Below are 24890 nucleotides of genomic sequence, written 5' to 3'. Positions count from 1 at the left end.
CCCACAGATACAATTTCTTTGATCAGTGTAGCTATTTTTTCCCTTAATTTGATTTTTCTGCTGAGATCTTAAAACCAGAAGGTTGCACACACACACACATTCACACACATGCATGCACACCCATGTGCACACACACATGTGCACACATCACACACGGGCTTTATTTTTCCCCTCTTGGAAAGTAGGTGTTTCAGCCAGCTTGGGTCTGTGTGCGCTCAGCTGGATTTGAGTTGTGACCACCTCTAGACTGAGTGTCACCCTCTGTCTGCAGCAGTCCTTTCTGTGCCACTTCACTTAGTGATAAAAACAGCCAACAATTCTGCAGGCACTGTCCAAATTATGACTTTATGTGGACTGGCTCACTGAATTCTCCAACTCCGATGAGCTGTACAGACCGTTAATATTCATATTTCCATCTTCAGATAAGAACACAGAGACCGAGAGACACTGAATAACATGCCAAAAGCACACATCTGGCATAGACTGAACCCTGCCTCTAGCGGCCATGCCCTCCACTCCCTGGCTCTCTCTAGACACCACAGTGGGGACAACCTGACATTTATGTCTAATGGCGTGTGTGTGCCATAAATGTGATGGGAGCCCAAATTCATGCCTGGTTCCATTACATGACTTCAGTTAAAACCTGTTCGATTCCAGATGTTTCATCCAGACACAAAGTCACTTTGGCTCTCCTACATCTGAAGGTTTGTGGCAGGTGTTCGATGATCACAAAGCTGATGTCATTATCAACAGGTGTCCTCATGCCCTGCTTTCTTTCTGACATTACTACTGAATTAAATGAATCTTTTGGAGAAACTTGTTCCGAATGCTTAAGAAACTCATTTGAGCTTAAGATGCCAGATCCAGTCCTGGAAGGCGTTTCATCAGTCAGCATCCTGGCTCTGGACAGATCGTCCGCAGCTATGGTGGTAGGTGGGTCAGCGGGTTAGGGCTGACCAGAAGACCTAGTTGAAAAGGCTCCAAGTCACACCCCTCCTTAGAAGAGAAGCAGAGGTGGGAATCTGAGGTAATTAACTACTTCCCATCAAAGCCAGGATGGAACCGGGGCTAGCGTTGACGCCCAGAGAAAGAACAGCAGTGCTCTCTAACCCTGAGGCCCTAAAAAAAGCAGGGAGATGTCACAATCCTCAGTTGCTATCACTACCCCAAAAGCTCTTCTAGATGGGAAAGCAGACTGAGCGAATGTCTCCACCAGGCTGGGGAGAAAGGAAGACTTCCCGATGCCAAGGACAATACCATGTGGTCTAAGGGGACACTGGCCACCAGCCAGGCCGAACCCAAAGCTCTGTACACAGTGGTGGGCTCTGACTGGCAGCTCCCAAGGGTGACACTCAAAGGGCCCAGGTGCTCTGGCCATCACTGGGCTCCTGCTGCCCCATGTGTCCTTGTGGTGGGGCAATGATACCACCAGGTGGGGTTCTGAATCACTCTCAGCATCCCACTGGACTGGAAGCCCTCCAGGGGCAGGGCCAGGTCTCCTCCACCATCTCTGTCCCAGGTTCAGTACCGGATTTGATAACCAGGACTATGCAGTGAATGTTGGAGCAGGAAGAAAAGATGGAAGAAGGGAGGAAGAGACAGAAAGCAGAGATGGGAAAAAATGGAAGGGAGGAAGAGAAAGGGATGGAGAGAAGGGAGAGGGAAAAGAAGGAAGAAAGAAGGAAGGAGGAAAGGAAAGGCGGGGAAGGAGGAGGGGAGGGAAGAAATGAGATCAAGTCTGTGCGGGGAAAAGGAAGGAAAATATAGAAAAGTGAAGAAAGAGAAGAAGACATGCAACAGCAGCCACTACTCTCAGAGCAGGGTCTTACGCCCTCTCTCACATGTTTTTGCTTATTTCTTGGGACAGGCCACTTAACTGTCCCTCTTTCCCAGATGGAGAAACACAGAGGCAAAAGATGGTGGCCAGGGGCTACTCAATCCACAGACCCATGGGAATAATTTCTTTAAGCAGTGTAGTTATTATTTTTAATCTTAATTTGAATTCGTTTTTTGGTATTTTCAAACCAGAAGGCTACACACACACACACACACACACACACACACACCCACAAGCACACATAGGGTTCACTTTTCCCCATTTTGGAAAGTAGGTGTTTCAGCCAGTCTGGGCCTGAGGACCAGGTAGAGTCACTTGCTAAGCCTCCTGTTGGGGAGCCGGCTCTGGAGCCAGGGTCAGACTCAGGTACTCACCTTGCAAAGAGCTGGGCCACACTCAGAGGGCTGGGTTCAGAGGTGCCTGGAGGGGAAAAGAAACACAGGCAGGGTTTATCTACTGAAATGGCCTTCTGCTGAAGTTGTGCCTTCAGACAGTGGTTCAGACAGGGAGAGGCTTGGAGAAGTGCTGCGGGGACTTTCCCAGCCATCAAAGCTCCTCTGAGGTGGCACTGACCCGCTCTCCTCACACAGGGGCTCAGGACCCTTTCTTGGGGCACACAAAGAATCAACAGGCATCTGGACACATCAGAGTAGAATTCCTGCCCCCATGCTTTGTACAGATGGAGAAACTGAGGCTGAAGAGACAGGAAGAACTTGCCTGAGCCAGGTCACGTAACTAGACAGCAGCACACCTGAGACCTGGCCCAGGTCAGGGCCATTTCTTCCTCTGAGCAGAACTACTTCCTTTCCTGCCCCAGCAGCAGCCCCAAGAACCCCACAAGGCAAATGTTGGCTGGCTCTGCTCCTCTGATGTCACTTCCCTTCTCCTGATGGCAACACCTTGCTGGGCCTCCCTCCCCAGGTCATCCGCACTCATAGGGCTGGCCCACATTTCTTGGATCATCTGAGCTCCTGGCACAGGTGCCTTAAGCCACACCACGGGACACATAGCAGCAAACCGTCATGACAGACAACACTCAGGATATGACAAGAAGTGATGAAATTAGGCTGGGAGAGAGAGATATTAGCCAGAGGGTAATGGTAATTTTCAGATGGGGGATATTTTTGTGCTGCATTGTCTTTAACAATGTCACTCAATGTCCTCACTGCAGAGTGACAAACTCTACATGATGTGCCCACGGGTGGGGACAGCGGGCACCACCTGCCAACTCACGCTCCTTAAATGCAGAGCAGTGGCTGGGGGACCCTTGCTCTGAGCTGGAGACTCAGTGGACCAACTCACACCTCCAACTCCACCCCTGCTGAATGCTGAGAACAGCAGGTCACACAGATCTCCGGCCTCAGTTTCTCTGTGCAATGGAACAAAGTCACCGCTCTCACAAGCATGCATGAAGATTAAATGACGCTCCAAATCCTTTACTTGAGTTAATTATTTTATCCTAGCAATCACCCTATGAGGGGGACACTATTCACGACTCCAGATGAAGAGCTGGAGCCCCCGAGAGTTTAAGTAACTTGCCCAGGGTCACACTAGCTGTAAGGTGTAGATCTGTGATCGGATCCCAGGTGGCCCATCCCTGGAGCACTGCAGCCATGATGACAGTCACCAGTGTCAAAGCAGTGAGCATTCTGTTAGGAGCTGATTATGTGCCAGGCCCCATGCTAATGGCTTAGCCATGTGATCTTAGTCCTCGCCACAGGGCCACCAGGCAGGCACACACAGAGAAGCTGGGGCTCCAAACGCTGAGTGCTTAGCCTTGAACCCACGGGGTGAGCAAGTCCACAGTGCACACTTGGAACCAAGGCCCCTTCCCTCTGGGGTGAGAGTAGGGGTGGGGGTGGAGTGGCCTTAAAGTTCATGAGTTGGAGTTCAAACCTAGAGAAATGTCAGCACACATAGTCAGAAGGGATTGTTGAGAAGGCAAGACGTGCTGTATCTGAATTGACTGGTGGTGTATGTAGTTATGTATTTCTCACATACCACATTAAAAAAAAAAACAAAAGGTTAGAACAGCAGTGGTTCAATGTCAAGGAAAGCCTGGTACCCAGCAGGTGTCCCCTGATTTTGCAGGCCTGCACTGTGGGCAAGGCCACACATTCCCCCTTCTTCTACCTCCCCCAGGACGGAGAACAAACCGTCTCATTCTGAAGCAGCTACAGTCTCATTATTGGTGAAAGCTCACGACTCGAGAGTGTTTAGCAAGACATAACTTACTGAATTAAACATTTTAAACATTTTATTAATAAATATGCAAATATTCATAAAATCTGAATGTACAGGAACAAGATTCCTATGGGCTCACGTTAACCTGGCATTCCATCCACTTGGAGCAAATCTCCGAGGTGGGATTTGCATGTTTGCCTGGCCTCCCTCCCTTTGTCACCTCCACCGATTCCTCTGAATTGTGAAGCCACCTGCCTTCCCCATGTGGCTGTGTGCACCTGTAACGCACCCCTCCCCCACAAACACCAGGAAGATGGCGGGTAAAGATCTTCCTCTGGCAGAGGGTGCGAGTTTACAAAAATAGGCTGCATCTCCTTTGATCCTTCATCCTGAGACTCTGGGGGAACTGAGACGAGTTACGAATGGGTGGCCTCCTTTCTCCTGCCTTTCCCCTCTCCCTCCCTTTCTGCCTCCCATTCTCCCTGGTCAGGAGGGGGCAGCCTCCATTGTTAGATGTGCTGAGCGGCTCTCTAAGCCCCTTCCCTCCTTCAGGGTCCTAGATGGGGCTCTGTCAAGGTTGGACAGCCTCAGTGTTGGGCATGAGAGCCGGGCCAGGACTGCCCAGGAGTGGGACGCAGCCGGCACCTCTCTCTTCTCCATGCGATGGCTGTTCCAGGGATATGTCTTTGGTGGTCATTTAGGACAAAGATGCCTTTGTCTTAGCAATCTGCCATCACTGTATACAGTGGTCGTTGTGGATGATGCCAGCCCCAGGGTGGCAGGTGGAGAAGTGGCATCTCTGTAATGGCTGCTGAAATGAACTGGCCCTCTGTGGGGCCAGGATGTCTTTCAATGACCTTCACCACTTTCTTAATGTCATCAGACTCAACATCTCTTCAAGGCCCAGACAAGCACAGAGGTGCAGACCCAGGAGGCCAGGCCCCAGTTTCCCATTTACCTCAGCAATGACCTCGCAGTGCACTGAACAGGGTAGGGACAGAGCCATGGATGGTGTCATGGCCATCGTTGCACAGCTTGCCAGGGGGCAGAGAGGTGGCAGTCATGAGTCCCTTCATGAGACCCAGGCCAGGGGAAGGAGATGAGCAATGCTTATGGTCATACAACTTCCAGGTCCCCCATCTTAAATATGGGCCAGCACAAAGGACAGAGATGAGGTCCCTTTGCTGCCACTCTCCAGCTGAGCCTCAGCACAGAAACACTGCTCAGTGGCAGCTCCCTTTGAAGTCGGTAGGATCTGGTGAATGGCAGATGGAGATGAGCCTTGTAGAGGCCATTGAACTTGTCACAATGACATCACAATACAGCATGCAGGCCACAAGGCCCCTTTGCCAGAGGTGAACCTGGCTCCCAACGCAGTCAGACCTGTTTACTCTAAACTTCTCCAGAGGGGTGTGTGTGTGTGTGTGTGTGTGTGACACCTGAAATGACAGCTTGCTCCTAGGTGGGGAGGACAGAGAGCTGCTCCACTGTCCTCTGAATGGCAAACTCTAAGCCCCACCTCCAGCCTTCTAGGGGTAAGGGGAGAGGGATGAACTTGGCAGATGGCAGGACCTCTGGAGCCAGCTCAGTCATTTATTCATTCATGGCCCTCCATGTGCCACACAGGTGCTTGGAACTGGGTTGCAGAGCCAGCAAAGGCAGCCAGGCCTCGGCCCTGGGGGGAGCTGCTATCTACTGGGTATGACCATAACCAAATGAATGGAACTTAATTACGATTACAATGAGGCACAAAGGAAGAAAGCAGGTGGTGTGGCCCAGTGCACCCAGATGTGCCATCCTTCCCCTGGGGACCTTTCCACAGTGACACTCAATGTCTGCAGCCGTGGATGCTCCCAGGTGACACAGGCTGCAATAAGTTCTAAGAGTTTGCACAAGTCTGGGTTCATGAAAATAAATCTGCCTTCTGGAGGTCACAAACTCAAAAGCATAGTAACACAGCTTGAGTATCTCTTGTCTGAAATGCTTGGGACTGGAAGTGTTTTGCATTTGGGATGTTTTTTCATATCTTGGATTTTTTTTTTTTTTTTTTTGGGCAACTGGGGATTAAACTCAGGGCCTCAAGCTTGCTACATAGATACACTACTGCTGGAGCCACCCCCTGAGTCCTTTTGCTTTTGGTTTGTTTTTTTGGATAGGCTATCACACTTTTGCCCAGACTGGCTTGGACCACGATCCTCCTACCTCTGCCTCCTGAGTAGCTGGGATTACAGGTGTGAGCCACCATCTGGCAGATTTGGGAGTATTTGCATATAGCTACTAAAAAGAGATATGTTGGGGGAATGTGTACTAGTCAGTTTTCCATCTCTATAATGAAATACTTGATGAAATTAACTTATAAAGAGAAAAACTTAATTTTGGTTCACAGTTCTGGAGATTCCAGTTCAAGATGGGCCCCTCATTGTTTGGACCTCTGACAAGGGTGGCACAGCATGACAGGAAAACATGGTAGAGGAAACTTCTCAGCCCAAGAGCCGGGAATCAAAAAGAAAGAAGAGGCTGGGGCCCTACAATCCCTGTAGAGGGAAGCTCCCAGAGACCTAAGGACGTCCCACCAGGCCTCACCTCCTAAAGGTCCCTGGCTTCATGCACTTGTGTCACCATGGGAATCAAGCCTTTAATATGGAGGCCTTTGGGGGACATTCAACATCCAAAATTACAGCAGGATGGAACTCCAATCTAAACAGGAAATCCACGTATGTCTCATAGATGCCTCATCCACACAGCCAGAAGTAATTTTATTTCTTATATTTAATAATTTGTGTATGAAGCCAAGTTTCATTGTATAGAATTTTCTGCTTGGGTATTGTGTTGGTCTGAAAACGTTTCAGATTTTGGATTTCCGGTAGGGATGCTCAACCTATGCAAATGAGCAAAGCGAAGACCTAATTTTAATACAGGGAGTCTCAGCTGGAGTCTGTGTGTGAGGGCACACTTAGGTGTTAGTGACTGTGTCACTTACACACCCCGGTTTGTCATCCATGTGTGCATTTGGCCAGTGTTTGTCTTGCACCTACTGTGGGATGACTACAACCCAAATCTCATCATTTATTAATTTAAAGTTCTTTCCAAAGAAGGGAGGTAGGTTTAAGTGGTCACACCTCTCTCTGTGTCTTAGTTTCTTCACCTGAAAACTGGACAACAGCTCTTCCCTCCAGAGAAGGTGGAGCCCTACAAATGGTAACTACCCCCCCACCCTATTCTTAGCTCCCCACTGTCCTGGGCCCCTTGCTCAGGCTACTTCATCCAACCCTGAGCCCACTGGAATGTCCACCCGTCCATCCCTTCTCACTGGGAGGACTTAAGGTAATGATTCTGAAACAGCCACTGCTGTCATGTAGCATAATTGGATCCCCAGGCGTCCCAGTGATATAGGCTCATCTTCCTTGAGCAGCCTTTTAAATTCTTCCCTACCATGGATGGCAGCCCAGGATGACTGTACTTGGAGTCCTCTTTCTTGGAGTGGTGTGTGACTGAATAGTCACTTGTGTCTCGTGGTGGTGTTGCTGAGAACAGAAAGGAGTGGGCAGCACGTCCCAAAGTGTGACGATGGGGCAGGGGTTGTAAATACATGCTCTTCCATTGAGACCATCGCAAATTTATTCCAATATATATTAGAATCATAAGATGATCCAAGTTATCTGGAGCTAGTTAAAGTCATTAAATAAATTGTAAAGAAAAACTAGCAAGTGAGGGCAGCACAGGTGGTTTGAACACAGGGCAGGAGATGGAGAATGGCATGTGACGTGCCGTGAGACATGGCTGTAGGCGGACCCTCTGTACCCATGGAGGGTGAGGTGAAATTCACAGTAGGCAGCATCCCTGCTCTTACAGAGGGGTCTGCAGTTCCCCGGGCACTGCAGCACTCCTCACACACTGCGTGCTCCGTGGCCTGCAGGTGAAGGTTGCTCTGGGTGCAAAGGCCCCTTGGAAGCCACTGTGGGGCTCAGAAAAGTGGGTGGGGAATCGATCAGTGATTCTCCAGGCCAGGACCCAGGCAACGCTCTGAGCAGCTCAACCTGGCTTGGGTGAAACCATCAAGCCTGCCAGCCTGAGGCTGGAACCAGCGAGAATGAACTTGAGAAATCTGCCTCCTCATGTCTGGGGCAGAGGTGGGGCAGGAAGTGAGGGAAGCCAAGCCCAGCTTGTTCCCTGCAGTGGCCTCCCTCCCCTGAAATGCTTAATGAGATTACGACAGGGCCTTGGAGAAAGGCACCTGTGCTTTGAAAGAGAAATCTTTCGCTCAGCTTGCTTTCTTAGTGTCCATGACTTTCCCCTGTCCTTCCAGAAGGCAGGATGCAATTCAAACTCAATTGTCCCTTCAATAGGAAAAAACAAAGGACAGGCCACGTTTCCTGGTTCCTAGGGCTGTGTAAGCATTATTGCTTATATTCCTGTAAAAACTGATGACGAAATTATTATCTGTGCTCAACAGAAGTGAAAATTGAGGCACAGGCCAGTATTGATCTGACACCAGTATTGACTGTAATAGGAACAGGAATTTATTTGTTATTTATCTGTTTAATTATTGGTGTACTAGGGTTTGAACTCAGGGTCTTACCCTTGCTAGGCAGGTGCTCTGCCACTTGAGCCACGCCCCCCAGCCCAGGAACAAGAATTTAAATGCATAGGAAGAAACAAGACGCGATCTTTGTCCTAAAGGAAAGGAGCATCTACAACAGTGGCTCTCAATCTTGGTGCACCAAGATTGTCTGCAGTAAGTGGTTTTTAAAAAACCCAGATGCCTGAGCCCCACCTGATCAATCAAACCGACTCTCTGGGGGAGGGACCCAGATATTACCACAAACAAGCAAGCAGCAAGCCACTTCCTGGAGGGTTCCAACACACAGCCGAGTTTGAAAATCAGTGCTGGAGCGTGGTTCTCAAAGTGTGGTCCCTGGGACACTGCCTAGAAGCTGAGGGAAGCATTTTACCTTCTTCAGCCCCAGCCCACACCTTTTCAAAGTCAGAAGGTCTGGGATGGCCTGGGCTTCTGTGCTGACCAACCCTCCCAGGTGTTCTGACGCACAGGACAGCGGAGGGCAGCCGGCTCCAGCCTCGCCCCTCATGGAGCAGCTGCTGAACTCATACTGCTGGGTCACCTGGAAGTCCCAGCTGGATCAGAATCTGAGCTGCTGCAGAGTCCCCAGCTGATCCCTGGGCACATTAAAGAGGCAGAGACACACAGTTGACTTCTCCAGTCTCTAAGTGCCAGGCTTAGAGACTGGAGAAGTCAAGCTTTACCAGGTACTGTCACAGCAATTTCTAACCTAGGTCACTCCCAGCCATGTTCCTGCTTTATCTCTCCATAGAGATCCCCACTACCTGAAATTCCCACCTGCCTAAAGATTTTGTACCTGCTCTGGGAGCAGGGCCTATCTGTCCCCACTATCTTCCTTCCTAGGGCCTGGCCCACAGCAGGCATTGGGGAACTACCTGCTGGACAAAATGCGCAGCAAGGAAAATCTGCTTTAGCTAGAAGAGAGACTGAGGCTCTGAGAGGGGCAGGGATTGGCCCAGGTTCACACAATGATCGAGCAGTGGCTGGGATGCACCATGACTCCAAGCCTATAGATTGTGATGTGTAATGACTGTGGAGAGAGGCAGAAAGTGTCCTAGGAGAAGAGTGACGGCAGGAGGCAGAGCTCCTGAACGCGGGCAGTGGTGGACTCAGTTCTCTACCACATCTCCAACACCCCCATGGAGCAGGGGCATCAAACACTGCGTGATTCATACTCTAAGGCCGACTTGCCCTGGTGGCCAGTTTGCACCAGGGCAGTGGTAGGGCGCTGCCAACTCCAAGTCCCAGACAGGAAGAGTGTCTGTGGGGTCCTGCCACTGTGCATGAACCAAACATCTTGGGCCTGCAGACTCTTAGTGCTTGGCAGACAGGGAAACGAGAACTAGTTGCCAAGCAGAAATCAGAGCCAAGGTGCTTCAGCTTGATTCCTGGATGGTTTTAAGCTGGCTACTTCAGACCCCCAAACTGCAGTTCCCACATCTGCAAAATGGGCTCACAGCTCAACCAGGGGGTAAAAATTGAATGAGAAGGAGTTCGGGTATTGGCTAGGATAGCAGATTTTGGAGTGAGACCACCCAGGTTTAAATTTTAGTTACTGATTATCTGCGCCATTTCAACAGTCTTCCAACGTATCTGTGCCTCAGTTTTCTCTGTGCAATTGAGCTAAGCACAGTATCCACTTTTCAGAGTTGCAGGGATTAAGTGAGTTACTCTATAAACACCTGGCTTAGAGCAAGTGCCGACTGTTTTCCCCAACGGTGATGGAGCAGGAGAGGAAGTGAATCCAGATCTATATTGTTTGGGACAGAGCCTGCTCACCAATGTCATGGGTGAAAGGGAATGGCAGGGCCGCCCCTAAGAGACAGCCTCACCCCTCACCCCACCCTGTGGCAGCCAGGCAGGAAGGTGGGCCCAGTATGGCAGAAGTGCTCACATTTCAAAAGAAACCAGAAGTCTGGGATTTTATGTGAACCACCCAAGCTTTACAGGTTCATCACTTTTACCTAAAACGAAAGGCATGAGAGTCCAGACTCCCTGGCCGGGGGCTGGTAGTTTGTAAGTCCGGTTTTGAACTCTCTGTGGTTATCTGATTCAGAGGAGGATGTCAACCGAGTCCATTTAATCATCCCCCATGTCCCCAAAATGGGGTAGGCACCCCACACAGCATCCCCCCATTTTATCCTTGCCGTAAGCACCCTATGGGGTGGGTCTCGTTATTCAGCCCTACTTGATGGGTGGAGAAAACTGAGGCTCAGAAAGGCTGAACAAATTGTCAGTAGCCCAAGCCCTCCGCTGTGCCCTCTGTGTCTGAGACACAGGCATCTGAAGTTGACGGTGCCCTTTCCCTGAGAGAAAAGGCTGACTGTCTTTGAACCAGGCCTAGCTGTTCCTCTGAAACCCTCAAAAGCCCGGGTGCTTGACACAGATGCTCCAAAGTGCCAGGAGAAGGAGGGAGTGCCCTCTGCCATCCCTGCTCCCGTCCTGGGCATGGAAGACCGGACGCTCTGCTTTTGGTGGGCAGAGCTGTTCAGCTTCCTAACCAGTAATCAAGAACAATGTCATTGTCTTGGTGACAGCAATAATTACTCACAGAAGCCTGGATTTGCTTAAAGGCCAATTCTTTGTGATATTGTCCTGCACTGGACACACGACCCTTTGGCTTTCCATGACAGTTCTGTACCATTTGTGCCCCCTGAGCGGTGTCAAACACAGACAGCAAGGACATGGAGTAGGGGTCTGAGAACACGAGCCGCCAACCCCAAGCGGCCCAGGCAAGGGTTAAGCCTGAGGCTTAAACATAATAGCTTAATGCCTTTGCTCTCCAGCTCTGCCAGGAAGGCTGACAGATCCCGGCACAGCGAACAATGGCTGGGATTGTTCTGGTGAAAACTAGTCTGGCTGCATCACTTGCCAAAAACTTTTAAAACAGCCTTCACTTCTCCTCTGCTTCCTTGACTTCCACCCGACCTGAAAGCAAAAGGCAGCAAGTTCTCGCCCTAATGACCAAGCCCTGTAAACAAGACGCTTGCTGGGAGGAGGCGATGGCAGGTTGAGGATCGAGGGACAGAGCCAGATGCAGATCCTATGGGACATGACCAGGCCTGGGCACAGAACATGCCTGAAACCACTCTACTCTATGGCAGTGGAACTGGTGACCAAGAAAGGAAACTCAGGGCGCAAATGTACGCCTTCGTCCCTTGACTGATGGGACAGGATGCCAAAGTTTGGGTCCAGAACACTGATGTAAAGGGCAAGAGGAGAACTGGTCCTGGGGACAGAACTTGGGGAAGGATGCATGTGGGTCCCTCAGCACATTTGCGGGTGGACACTGCCCACCTCCTGTGCACCAATCTCACCACGGAGCCTACCTTCTCTGTCACTCAGAGGCCCCGCTGCAGCGACGTCGCCACTCAGCCTCAGGTTTTCCTTGCGGTGGCTGTTTGCTGTGAGGCTGGGTGAGATCACCAGTTCTAACATTTCCTTGTACCTGAGAGGAGACAAAGGGAAATAGAATTTATTCATTCATCAATTATGCACGCTTAGTAGTGATTCCTATCTCTTTCCCTGAGAGTAATGCATATTAAAGCCAATTACCTAAACCCAGCCTTCGGAGAAATTCTACACAATAAAAATCCACTGAAGAGCCGGGTGCTGGCGGCTCACGCCTGTAATCCTAGCTGCTCAGGAGGCAGAGATCAGGAGGATCATGGTTCAGGGCCAGCCCAGGCAAATAGTTCGAGAGAACTTGTTTTGAAAATACCCAACATTTAAAAAGAAAAAGTGGTGGTGGAGTGGCTCAAGGTGTAGGTCTTGAGTTCAAGCTCCAGTATTGCAAAAAAAAAAAAAAAATTCCACACTGCTTCCTACCCCCCCACCCCCCATGTACCCACCTGATTAAAACATCCCCTCCTTCGTTCTGTATTTTGCCTTTAGAAAAGTGAGGTTGTGATCTCTGTTAAGTGTCATGGGAATGAACTACTGTGGAGGAAGGAGAGAAAGAGAGAAAGGCAGAGCTTGGATTTGAACTTCCAGAGACCAGAGGCTTGGTGGGGAGGGGGGTGGGGGGAGGGAACTTGTAGCTGACCATGGTTAAGAGGAAAAATGGGCCAGGTGCCAGTGGCTCACACTTGCAATCCTAGTTACTTGGGAAACTGAGATTGGGAGGATCAAGGTTCCAGCCCAGGCAAAAGTTTGCAAGACCCTAATCTCAATGGAAAAGAGCTGTGTGTGGTGGGGCACGCCTGTCATGCCAGTGAAGGTGGAAAGCAGAAACAGGAGGACCGTGGTCTAGGCAGACCTGGTCAAAAAGTGAGACCCTGCCTCCAAAATAACCAGAATAAAAAGGGCTGAGGGAGTGGCTCAGGTGGTGGAGTGCTTGCCTAGTAAGTGTGAAGCCCTGAGTTCAAATCCCAGTATCACCAAAAAAAAAAAATTGGTTGAGGTGTTATCTGCACAAGCAGATAGCTTGAGGCCCCAGCAACCTTTAGCAAGCGTCTCTAAGCAGCACAACTCCTCAGCCCGCCACTGTAGTGCCTTCCAAGAAAGATGCTCTGGTTTGCAAATTACTCCTGACTTTGATAACCTGGCCTGGAGGCGGGGAAGAGGGACAAGGCTCCTTGGGTCTTGCTTATTTTTACTGATGATGCCTCCAACTTTTATACCATGTCCATGGCTACTCCTCGTAACTTCCTCCTAACTGTAGACAGGAAACAAGCTTTCTGGGTAATGCACACAGCACCACACCATCTCAATGACAACCAGTAATGGTTACTACTGGTTCAAGTTGACGTCAGAGAAAGGCTACATTTACTGAGGCACGTCTCTACCCCAAGTTCATCCTGAGTACAATCAGTCATCTTCATGTTAACAGAACCCAACACACGGATGGATGGCACAGTGAGAAGGTCATGGACTCCACCCCCAGTTTGATACTTGCTGCCTGGAACATGTTACCTGCCCCCCACCACTCTCAACCAACGTTTTCTCATCTGAAAAATGGGGGTCAATTTTTGAAGTATCTCCCTGACAAGGTCATGGTGAAGGTTAAGAGACAAGGCTATAAAAGAAGACTTGGAGGCAGCAATGAACCACGGGAAGGAATCACCACAGGCTGTATGTTCTTGTGACAAAGCTCAAAGTGGCCATGACAAGGACTGAACTGGAGCCCTCACAGCACAGTGGACAATCACAGCGGTTGAGCAAAAGGCGGAAGGGCACTCCTGGTGGGACCCCATCCCTATGAAATTCAAAACATACAAATGAGCATTACTCAGCAGGCACTGAGGGGCAGACGCAGGAGATGGCGAGACGGTGGTATTTATTTCAGGAGAATGGCTGGGGATGCAAGTTGGGAAGTGGTAGCCTGGGGGCTTCATGAGCTATGAACCACAGGCCACCTCCAGCCTGTGACCTGTCTTTGTGTGACCTGTGAGCTAAGAATGGCTTTCACATTTTAAAATGGTTGAAAAAAAAATCAAAAGGACACCATCTTGTGACATGTGAAAATGATGTCACATTCAAATTTCAGCGTCTGTAAGTAAAATCCTACCAGGAGAGTACACCCTGCTCCTAGGTCTGCAGTCCTGACCGTGGCTACTCTGCAGTGCAACTCTGAGTAGAGGAGTTTCCTTAGAGACCATAGGCAGCCCATAGAGCTGGAAGGATTTGCTATTGGCCAGAGAAAGTCCACCAAATCCTGCTGGAGTCTTTGTGTACCACGACTGTGTGGCTTACTGTACATCTTTGTACACCTGAGACACCTAATGTTTTAAAAAGAAAGAGAACAGCTCAGTGCTTGCACCTGAGTACTTTATACACACGCTTTAATCTGGTGAGAGAATTTCATATAACTCAGCTTCCGGTGCTTATGACTTTATGTTAGCTGGTCCTTATGTTCCCAAGAACATGTGCACCCGAATGGCTATTTTCTTGTTCCTCAAATGCTGTAAGGCACTACAGGTTGGAGGCCTGGGTGCCCCCTTCTTGAACACACCAAGGTCTCTGTGACCGGCAGATATTGAATCTGTTGTCTGATGTAGGTGTCAGAAATTTGCATTTTATCCTAAATCATTCCTTTCATTCTTTTGGGTGTGTGCAAATAATTTAATGCTAAAAAAAATGACATAAAACACAGTACTGGTCTCCAAGTGTACAGATGTGATGAGAGGAGTATTTGAGGGGGAAAAAAACCCAGCTAAATGACCAAATCTAGTTAAAAACAAAATGAACTATTTTTTCCCCTCCCCAGATTTAAAAATATTTGAAGTAGTTGCAGTATTTTTAAATGAGGCAAATTTCACATTTAAATTACTCTAGAATTTCCAGCCTGTCTCGAAAATGGAAAAATAAGCCACAACCCTGCATGGCAACCACTGGCTGGGGCAGGTGGAGAGGCTCCAGGTTACCACAGGCCTCATTGCTCCCTACTCTTTTACACTTATTTTTCCATTTGTATTTCCTTCTGGCCTCTACAGGCCTACAGCACATACGTTTTCAGAAAAGCCTGCTGAGGAAAGAGGCAGCAGTGTGACATTTCTGGCCCTGGTCACATAGCTTATTTTAGAGTGCACTGTCATGCCTAAGAGCTCCAAGCACATCCAAACAGCATTTATTGATTTCCAGAGAGCAGGAATGTGACTGAGTTTTAGCTCTGGGGTGGAGTTAGAGCAGCTACGGCTCCTGGTGTGTTCCAGTAACCAAAGCTCCTAGAAGATCAAGTCAGCACAGTAGTTGCTTTTATTGCCTCACTGCACCTATACAGAATCTTCTTCATTCATCCAATTCACATCTGTTGCAGGATGAGAGGAAGGAAGACAAGAGGGAGGGAAAGACAAGAGAGGAGATCTAGACTTGAGTGGTCAGCTTCTTTCCAGGAGCTTTAAAAGTGCATTCATCCATTTTCACCCCACCCTAGGCAATGACTCTAACGTATGAAGTATGTGACGCTGTCTCCTTAGGATGCCATGGTGTGAGGCGTGGGTCTCAATTTACATGCTCGTTAGGCTTTTCATTTTCCTCTGCACTAGGATTTTAAAACATGCGTACTGCTGGATGGACATCTGGTGTGCAGCTATAATTCCATACTGATGCCCACTGTGTGCTACGTGTGCCCTGCCCTGGTGGTGAACCTCTGGGGAGCCTTCACCCCTAGGCCACCATAAACAATATGGCTTCGAATAGCTTCACTAAAAATATAGCTTATGTCCCTTTATCATCCACTTTATCTATCTATCTATGTATGATATCTATCTTTTATTTGTCATCTATATCTATATCTATCAATCATTTATCATTGATATCTATCTACCTATATTTATCTATCATCTATCATTGATATCTATCTTTTATCTATCTATCTTTGATATCTATCATTTATCTATCAATCATTTATGTCTATCACTTATCAATCAACCTATCATTTATCTATCTTTGATATCTATCATTTATCAATCTATCATTTATATCTATCTACCTATCTGTCATTTATCTATCAATCTATCAACCTATCATCTGTCTATCTATCTATCATCTATTTGGAAACTCACATTCTTGAAATGCACACATCCATCCAAAGCGAGAGGTTTTCTGTGTAACAGGGTGTGCGTGAACTGAACTTGGCCAAATACTAGCAGACTGGTCTTCATCATTCCTGTGCTATTCTAGATTCTCAGCAGAAATGTACGAGGTTCCGGTTTATAGCTTCCTGTTAACTCTGTGTTGTGGTTTAGATATCAAATACCCCCCTCCAAAGGCTCATGCGTTGAAGGCTTGGTTCCCAGAAGGTGGATCTGATCACCGAGAGGTGACTGACTCATGGGACTCTGACCTGATTAATGAACTAATCCCTTGACGGATTCACAATACGATAGCATCGGAGGGAGGAGGTGGAAGGTGGTGGTAGGGGGGGCGCAGCTGGGGACATAGGACACTGCGGCATGCTCTGGAAATGTGTTTTGTCCCCAGTCCCTCGCTCTACCTCATGTTCCTGCCGTGATGTTCAGCTTCATCTCAGGCCCACAGGGATGGAGCCAGTGAACCATGAACTGACAAAGCAGAATCCATGACCCAAAATGTATCTTTCCTTCTATAAACTGTTTCTTTCCAGTATTTGTGACAGTGACAAAATTCTGACAAACACAACTTGACATTGCCCGGCTTCCTAATTTTTCACAAGCTAATGGTGGAAAGTAACGTCAGTCTCCTATTTGCTTGCATTTGCTTTCTGTGGCCATCAGTGAGTTTGAGTACACAGTCACATACCTGGGGCCTCGGGAGTTTCAGGGAACTGTCGACTCATGGTCTTCATCCTTGCCTAGCCTTCTACTGGTTTTTATCCTTGTTAATTTGTTGAGTGCCTTGTATTATTAGTTCATTGTTGGTTTTAGATGCTGTAAGCTTCCTTTCTTAACGCGCCATTTGTCTGTTTTCATTCTGGCTTCTTTCATACAACAAAATTCCTTGCACATTTGCCAGTAATTTCTCTTTTTAGGTGTAGAAATTACTTCCTTATTCTTGGGACTTAAATTTATTTACATGAAAAGCTACTCACTCAGAATTTTCCTGCTGGAACTTAAGTCTTTAATTCATCTAAGGTCTGCCTTTTATATGTATTTTTCTCTAATATTGGAAAAATGAAAATAAGCCATTTTTCTAGTACATATTAAAGTATCTGATTGATTTTATGGTACTGTAACTTGTACTCTTACATCAGTTTCATAGTCGTGATCAAAAACAGAAGAAACAAGCTACGAAAATGATTTCAAGGCACCAAAAGACAACTAAAGCAGACTTGTGGCCCAAGATACCAGAAAGGTGAGGAATGGGCTGAGTTAAGTCCAACCTCTATCACTGCTTCCCTCCAGAAGCAGTGAGCAAAGAAGAAAAAAGTGACAACTGAGAGTTTCCCAGTCTCGTTGGCTGGGGAGACCAAACCTAGAGTCCAGAGCTGCTAAGGCAGCTCAGGAGCAAAATCCTAGAAATTCCAGAATCACAGAGGTGTGAGCCTGAGACAGTTATCAGCTGTGGGCGGTGAGTGAGAAGCAGAGAAACCAAGTAGACAGCATTACCTGAGCTTGAAACTAAGCAGAATTTAGCAACATCCCAGTATTAGGGAAACAAAAATTAGTGTCCATGGCCCACCAAGGACGAAGTCTTAATAAACACCCCAGGCTTTTGTTTGAGACCCCTGATCAGCTATTCACTAGAATAATGGCAAAATAAGTAGATTCCACCTTGTGTCATCTTTATCCCATACTGGATCAAAGTGACAGCCCTCTACTATCACTGTTTGCCAGAAGAAAAGTATCTTTGCTTTTCAGGAAGATGCGATCTTCCACTAGTTTTCACCCACATTAAAAAATTACTAGGCATGCAAGGTGACAAGACCAAAGGATCAAAAACCAAGACAGAGCTCAGGGAGTGGCTCAAGTGGTACAGGGCATGCCTACCAAACGCAAGGCCCTGGGTTCAAACCCCACTATTGCAAAAACCAAAAACAACAACAAAAACAAAAAATGAAGCAAGAACCAAGACAGAAACAAACCCACATGAAATTCAGATCCTGGAGTTGCCAAACATTGAATCCTTAACAACTGTGACAACGAGATCTAGAAAGTAGATTGAAGATGGAAAATGCTACTATAGAATTGGGATTAAAAAAAAAAAACTCAAATGGAAATTATAAAACCGAAAAATTAAATAATTAAAACTCAGAACTCAATAGATCAGTAAAACCAGAGTGGACCTGGCACAAGAAAGGATTAGTGAATTCCCTCAACCAGCCTGGGAGAAGAATTATCTGCCCTGTGTTCCCAACAGGTTGGCTGTGCACAGAACAGGCACTAGGAAATGTGAGCTGGCCCTGTTTTGTGAACTTGTCCAACTCTGCATGAGAGTCCAGCAGAAGCTTGTGAATCAGCACACAGGGATTTTGTGTGTTGTGAGCCACACTGATTTATAGTTCAACTACAGGAGGCAGAGGAGGAGGAAGGCTGATCCTTGTAGTTTCGAGGCCTTCAATGGTCTTAACCTGGCCCTGATTGTGGTCCTCATTTTATAGAAAATTCAAATAAAAATTTGAAGCACTGACTTTGAAGCCAAGGGCCCTGAGCTCATTTCACTCTATGAACTAGGTAGCGATGAGGAGACTGAGGTTCAGAGTAAACTGACTACTTAGTGATAGAACCCAGATTCACAGTCAGGCATTCTGGCTCAAGTCTGTGCTCTTAGCCATGGCTTATGAGCAATACTGAGTCAAACTTGGACCCCAGGGCCATTCAGCTGTAAAGCCTGTAGAACTAGCTGGTTAGCATGCCAGATCCACCATCCACCACTGGGGTTCAAATCCCAGCTACTGCCTCTGGTCCATTGTGTGACCTCGGACAAGTCATTCTACATTCTGAGCCTCAGCTGTAAGAATGGAAACAATAACAGAAGTTTCCTGGCCAAGTTGCCCTGCAAATTATGTCTGAGAAGGCATGAGTGAGCGTGCTCCACAAAGATGGCTCCTGACATGGGCTGAAGTCACACAGAGGCTTGCAGAACACAGTCAGCACTGCAGGTGGACATGGAACCTGTCATGAGCATCACCTAGAAACTGCTGGTTCCAACTGTGGTCTGGGGCAGAGCTGAGCTCTGCAATTTGTGGAAGAAGGCGCCCCCCACCCCACCACACACACAATGGATTGAAATTGGAGACCAGCTCACTCTGTGCAGGGAGGCCCGGAGCCACCAGACAGCCTTCCTGGGGTGGGGGAGGAAAAGCCCCAGCCTCCCTCTCACCAAGACCAGCAGGACAAGGAAGCAGGGCCACCGGATTCGTTTACCAAAAGATTTTTCTGGGTTGCACTGTTGTAAGCCCCTGCTACCTCGGCTGATTTGGAACAGACCCCAGGATCTGGAGGAAAGAGGCTCTCAGAAGCCCCCATCCGCAGTCTTCTTCTGGGCCTGCTGCTGCCTGGCAGGCGGCTTGCATCATTTGTTGCCCTTGTCACCACCCCAGTCCCCAGGGACAGAGAAGCTTTGGGGGAGCATGCAGGCTGCTGGAGGAGCTGAGAGATGACAGCTGGAGGGCAGGGATGGGGGTGACTTCAAAGACACAGAAGGATCAAAAGCAGATGGAGGACCCAGGCGGGTGTGCTGCTCACCTTTCTCTCCCCGCCGCCTCCAGCAGGAGCTACCTTGGGTGAGGACGGGGCCCTGTCTGCTAGATGGGGAGGACAGATGGCCAAGAGGACATCAGAGAGGGACAACCTCCGGTATCCTTGGAGGGCTGAGAAATTGAAGCCTGCTGACAACACAGCAATCTCAGACTTCTGTCTGCATAGACAGCAGCTGCGGCTCAAACCTGGATGTTTCTGGCTGCACGCCCCCATCACCCCCATTTGACTTCAATTCAAAACATGTCTACTCACAGCAAACTGGCTAGGACCCAGCTCCACACATCAGGGCCACTTGCTCACACCAAAAGCATATGATCAACCCCATGTCCCCTGCCCTCAACTCTCATGTCTTGTCAAGTTTACCTCCATGGCCATCGTCCACATCCAAGCCACACCCTCTCTGCCCTGGAAGATTACCACAGTCTCCATGCCCATCTCCCTGGGACCTCTCTGGCCTCCCTCCACTTGGTTCTCTGCATATCAGTTGACAACACGTATCTGAACACCCCCGTCCCTCCTATCATTGTGTGACCTCTGATTGCTTCCTACCATTCTTAGATTGAAATGAAGATTTCTCAACTGGGCCATGCCTTGCCTGGAATCTTATGCCAGCACACTGGCCTTCTTCTCACTCCATGTTCTCATGCTGTTTGTTTCCTCTGCCTGAGACACCATTCCCTCTGGCTTGCCCCGCAGAGGCCTCAGCACCAGCAAGATTTCCCCAGGCCCCCTGAGTGAGATTCCACAGGCCAGAGTCCCTCTTTTACACACCAGTCACTACCATCTTTGTAGGCAGAACCTCAGTGGCAGGGATTGTGTCTATTTTAAACCCCTGTACTATATCCCCCAAGTCTCCTACAGGGTCCTTAATAGTGGCTTAATAAAGACTTATGGTGTGAGAAATGAATGTGTCATATGACAAATGCACCCATCCAGCCAATATTTATTGAGTGCTTGCTTTATGTGCCAAGTTCTGAGCTGGTCACTGCCATCATCACGTCCCTGGATGCTGCCCTGATTTATATTGCCTGCCCGGGTCCTGTGGATGTACAGCTTGAGAATCCCTGGTCTATTCTTCTTCCTAGCCTCAGTACTGCGCGAAAGACATATTCAGAGGTATATAGTAGGGGCAGTACAGTGTCCCACCATCCCGGGAGGGGGAATGGTCCAAGTGACACAGACGCCTCTTGTAATAGTGTAATGCCATTGCACTATTAAAGTCTGCCTGCCTGTGGCTACCTTGGTGGTCCTGTCTTGAACTAAGCAAAGAGGAGAAGGCAGCCATGTCTAGAGCTGAAACAGGAAGAGAGAGCCACTGCTTAAGAAGGAGCACGGCAGGAGCAGCAGACTCATGACATTTGACCATGGTAGCTCTGTGGGCAAAAGTGATCTTTCTTTCCATTGGGAGAGCTGCCTCTCCTTCACTCAGTTCACGTGGAGTGGGTGAGGTCACCTGCCGACAGACTTTGAGCCTGGCAACCGGCATCTCCTAGCCTTCTGATTGGCTCTGTGGTGTGGTCACGTGAGTCAGTGGGGTCCCATGAGCTGCTAGAGAAGAAACATCCTCTTGCTGCAGTGGACAAGCTGTGGAAGGTGTCTACCTGCAGCTGTTGGTGGCCACCCTGCAGTGCTGGTCCCCAGGCTTCCTCTGCATTCAGACCCCTGTGCGTCACTTCCTGCGTGCTCAGTGTGAAAGGTAGAACAGGAATCAGCTGCAGGTGCAGGCAGTGGAGTTCAAGGGCTCACCATGGCTGACCTCCACAACCACTGGGAAGAAGCACACACACCACATGGGTGTGGTCACATAGCTTCCTCCTGTCCACACCTCCTCCTTCCCCCAACCTGCTCCCTTAAATGGGGAAGGGGAGGCAGGGTGTGATCCATTGGGAACCATCGCTGCAGATAAAGAAGGTGCTTTCAATCTTCTCTGCAAAGGCTGCACAGAAAATAGGGGTGCAACTGATAGTAAATTCATCCCAGCCTCCAGTCGGTTGCCAATCTCTGAATCGCTGATTCCACGCCAGAAAGCCACGCCGCTGGTCATTCACTAATTTATTAACTTTCCTCCCCTCCCCCAAAGGCCTTCTTTCTGGCATCAGGGCTGTATGTAGGACAGAGCCAGAAGTATCTGAATAGTGGGGGGCTGTTGTCCCCCTGGTCATCCCAGAAGGAAGAATGATGCCAGACGCCTCCTTAATTATGGCCGTTTTCCTATTAGGCGGTGCTGGGGATCAAAGCCAAGGCCTGGTGCATGCTGGGAAGTGCTGCACCGCAGAGCCCATTCCAGCCCTAAGCAATGATCCAGATGGGCCGCAGGGTCTCTTCCTCACTGCCATCTTTCATCCAGGCTGATTAAGTTCCAGGGAGTCTTGTGTCCCCAAGGAAACCCAGCCTGGGTCCCAAATCTCAGCCGTCTCACTTAATGCCTGAGTTCTCATCTCTGTGACCTGGGCGAGGAGTGAAGTGGCCACGGGGCAGCTTTGCCCTAAGTGTTTCTCTTTCTCTGTAGCAGGGAAAATGGGGCCCATCACTAGGCTAGTACAGTGGGTTGTCCACGGGATTGGTTTTTGTTTTTTATCACTTTTTACTTTGAGATGATTACAGATTCACAAGATTTGCAAAGCACAGTACGGAGTGGTGCTGAGTCCCCTCTCACCTGTTCCCCTGTGACGTCATCCTCAGTAACCTCTGTACAACATCCCTGCCAGGACAGACATTGGTGCAGAGCAGGTGCAGCTCTGTGTCATTTTAGCTTATGTGTAGGTTCAGGTCATGGAGACAGAGAACATATCTATGACACAAAGTTTCCCTGAGCAGTCCCTTTGTGGCACACACACCCTCCTCATCTCCCATCACCACCTGGACCCTGGCAACCACTAATCTGTTCCCTGTCTCTAAATGAATGAAAAATGTTATGAAAATGGCTCATACAGTTCAGGCATGGTGGTTCATGCCTGTAATCCCAGAACTCAGGAAGTTGAGGTAGGAGGATCTTGAGTTCAAGGCCAGCCTGGGCTACTGGGCTATATAGTAAGACTCTGTCTCAAAAAAAAAAAAATCACACTTTTTTTTTTTAATTGTGACATCTTATAATTGACTTAAGAAAAAGCTCAATGCAATTTTAGAGACTGTATTTTGCAATGCATGGTCCGATATTCTCTGGGTCCATAGAAGCAGCCTTCAAGAAAGCACCCAGCATGCGGTGGCCGACTGAGACAGGACCACACACGTTCCGCCTGGTTTCTGGTTGGGTTCAGCAGGGCCCTGGAGCAAAATGCAGAACTTTATAGAACATTTCTCATGCAGAGCTATTAAAAAAAAAATCACAAATCCTAGACCCACACCCCAACCCACAACCAACAAAACAAGGCCTCAAACAGTATGGCAAGAACTTTTACTGTAAGAGGAGGCCACCCTCGCCAAGGACGCCTGAGGACACTGTGAGCTAGGAGGCTGTAGGAGGAGCCTGGATCCCACCCAGAGGCCCGCAGCAAGACAGAATCCCTCAGGTCGTAAAAGCGCTGGCCTTCCGTTCAGGCACAGCTCTGTGCCTGGAGGCACTGCAACAGCATGGGCGCCTGCACTGTTCCTCTTCTCGGTTGCCCCGACCACAGCCCATCATGGTGACCTGGACCCATCTGAAACCATGTGAGCCACCGCGAGCCTTGTTCTCAGGCAGCAGAGCAGCACGTTTTAATTTAGGGGAAGGGGACTAAGTGGGAGAGGAACGCTGAGGAAATCCTCATTTGTGATCCATGAAGCCCAGGCCCCTGCAAAATCCACAACTGACGTTCATTTAGACGCAGCGCTGTCTGCTCTGTGAGCTGGGGCGTGGCTGTGCCTCTCAGGTTTGAGTCTCTCTCCTTCCTGTGAGGCTGGTGGAGTTTCCATCCCATTTTATGGATAAGGAAGATGAGAGTAGGGAAGTTAAGGCACTTGCCTTAGATCCACTGTGTAGCAAGGGATGGATTTAAAGCCACCATCTGACGGATGTCATGCCTGGAATATTCTTCTGTCTACCATCTGCCACTGACAGCAGCAGATGTCTTAAAATGACCGTTTTCTCTGACTGATCTCTAGTTACAGCATCGGCCTGAATCCAGTGGGCTGTTCAGTGATTGACGAGTTTGTAAATGGTTTTATTCTTGTGTTGAGGTTGGATCAATTTTATGCAATTTCACACAGTGGAAGGTTTTTTTTTTCCCTTCCCTTTTTGGAAAGGTGATTTCATGGTGAGGGATAGACTTATTCCTTATTTTGGATTTCAAACATACACAAAAGCAGACTGAGTAGTGATACAAACTGCTGAGTACCTATCACTCAGGTACCACCCACTTCAAGACGTAAGGCCACACGTGTCTCTTGTAAGCTTTTTCATTTATTTTTTTTCTCTTTGCTGAAGTGTTTAAGACAAATTTAGACTTGAAGTCTCTTCTCTGCCACACTTCATTCAAATAGTGGGAATTTCTTTTATGAACACTCCCAGTTCTTTTGTTTTTACTTTGTTTTTGAGATAAGGTCTAACTTTGCCTAGGTTGGCCTTGAGCTCGCAATCCTCCTGCCTCCACCTCCTGAGTTGCTGGGATTGTGAGAGCCACCACATCCGGCAAAAATATGGGCATTTCTAGTCAGGCATGTTGGCACACACCTGTAATTCCAGCTACTTGGGAAGCAGAGGCAGGAGGACCATGATCTGAGAGGCCAGCTCTGAGCAAAAGCAAGACCTTACCTGAAAAATAAACTGAAACACAAAGGGCTGTGGCTCAGGTGTAGAGTGCCTGCCTAGTGAGCACAGAGTCCTGACTTCAATCCTTTTAAAAATGGATGTGTATTTTCTATTTCACATCGGACATAATTCACCCCATTTTCTCAGACCATCTTGAACGCAGCCCATGTTCACTCTTCCTTAAGCACCTCCACCTGCCCTTTAAGGTCTGGCATATGGCATTCAGGATCCATGAATGCACACCATCGGTTTGCTTGTGGTGTCCTTTGCGTGTCTGTAATCGAGAACAGGTTGACGCACTGCAGAGACGAGGCTAGCTGTCTTGTAGACAGGTAACGGGATTGATTTATTCTCTTTCCACTGCATTTCCCATAAACCAGCTTCAAAGTGTGAGCAAGTTCAGATTGGATGGTGTGTGTGTGTGCGCTCACGTGTGCGTGGGGT

General features: G+C 48.6%; 1 protein-coding gene across 1 annotated transcript in view; it reads right to left on the bottom strand.

Moving 5' to 3' along the window:
• Eya2 (EYA transcriptional coactivator and phosphatase 2) overlaps nt 1-24890 on the bottom strand; it is a 181151-nt gene that overhangs the window by 102480 nt on the left and 53781 nt on the right. The window contains exons 2-3 of the mRNA XM_020163953.2: nt 11930-12048; nt 2212-2257 (exon numbers count right to left, since the gene is read on the bottom strand). Coding sequence (XP_020019542.2) covers nt 2212-2257; nt 11930-12038 — 155 coding nt within the window. The 5' untranslated portion in view covers nt 12039-12048. The remainder of the gene's footprint in view (nt 1-2211; nt 2258-11929; nt 12049-24890) is intronic.

The sequence above is a fragment of the Castor canadensis genome, chromosome 5 (assembly GCF_047511655.1).
Source record: "Castor canadensis chromosome 5, mCasCan1.hap1v2, whole genome shotgun sequence".
Classification (NCBI taxonomy): Eukaryota; Metazoa; Chordata; class Mammalia; order Rodentia; family Castoridae; genus Castor; species Castor canadensis.
Note: the sequence above shows the minus strand (reverse complement) of the source record. Positions and strands in the feature narration are given on the sequence as shown.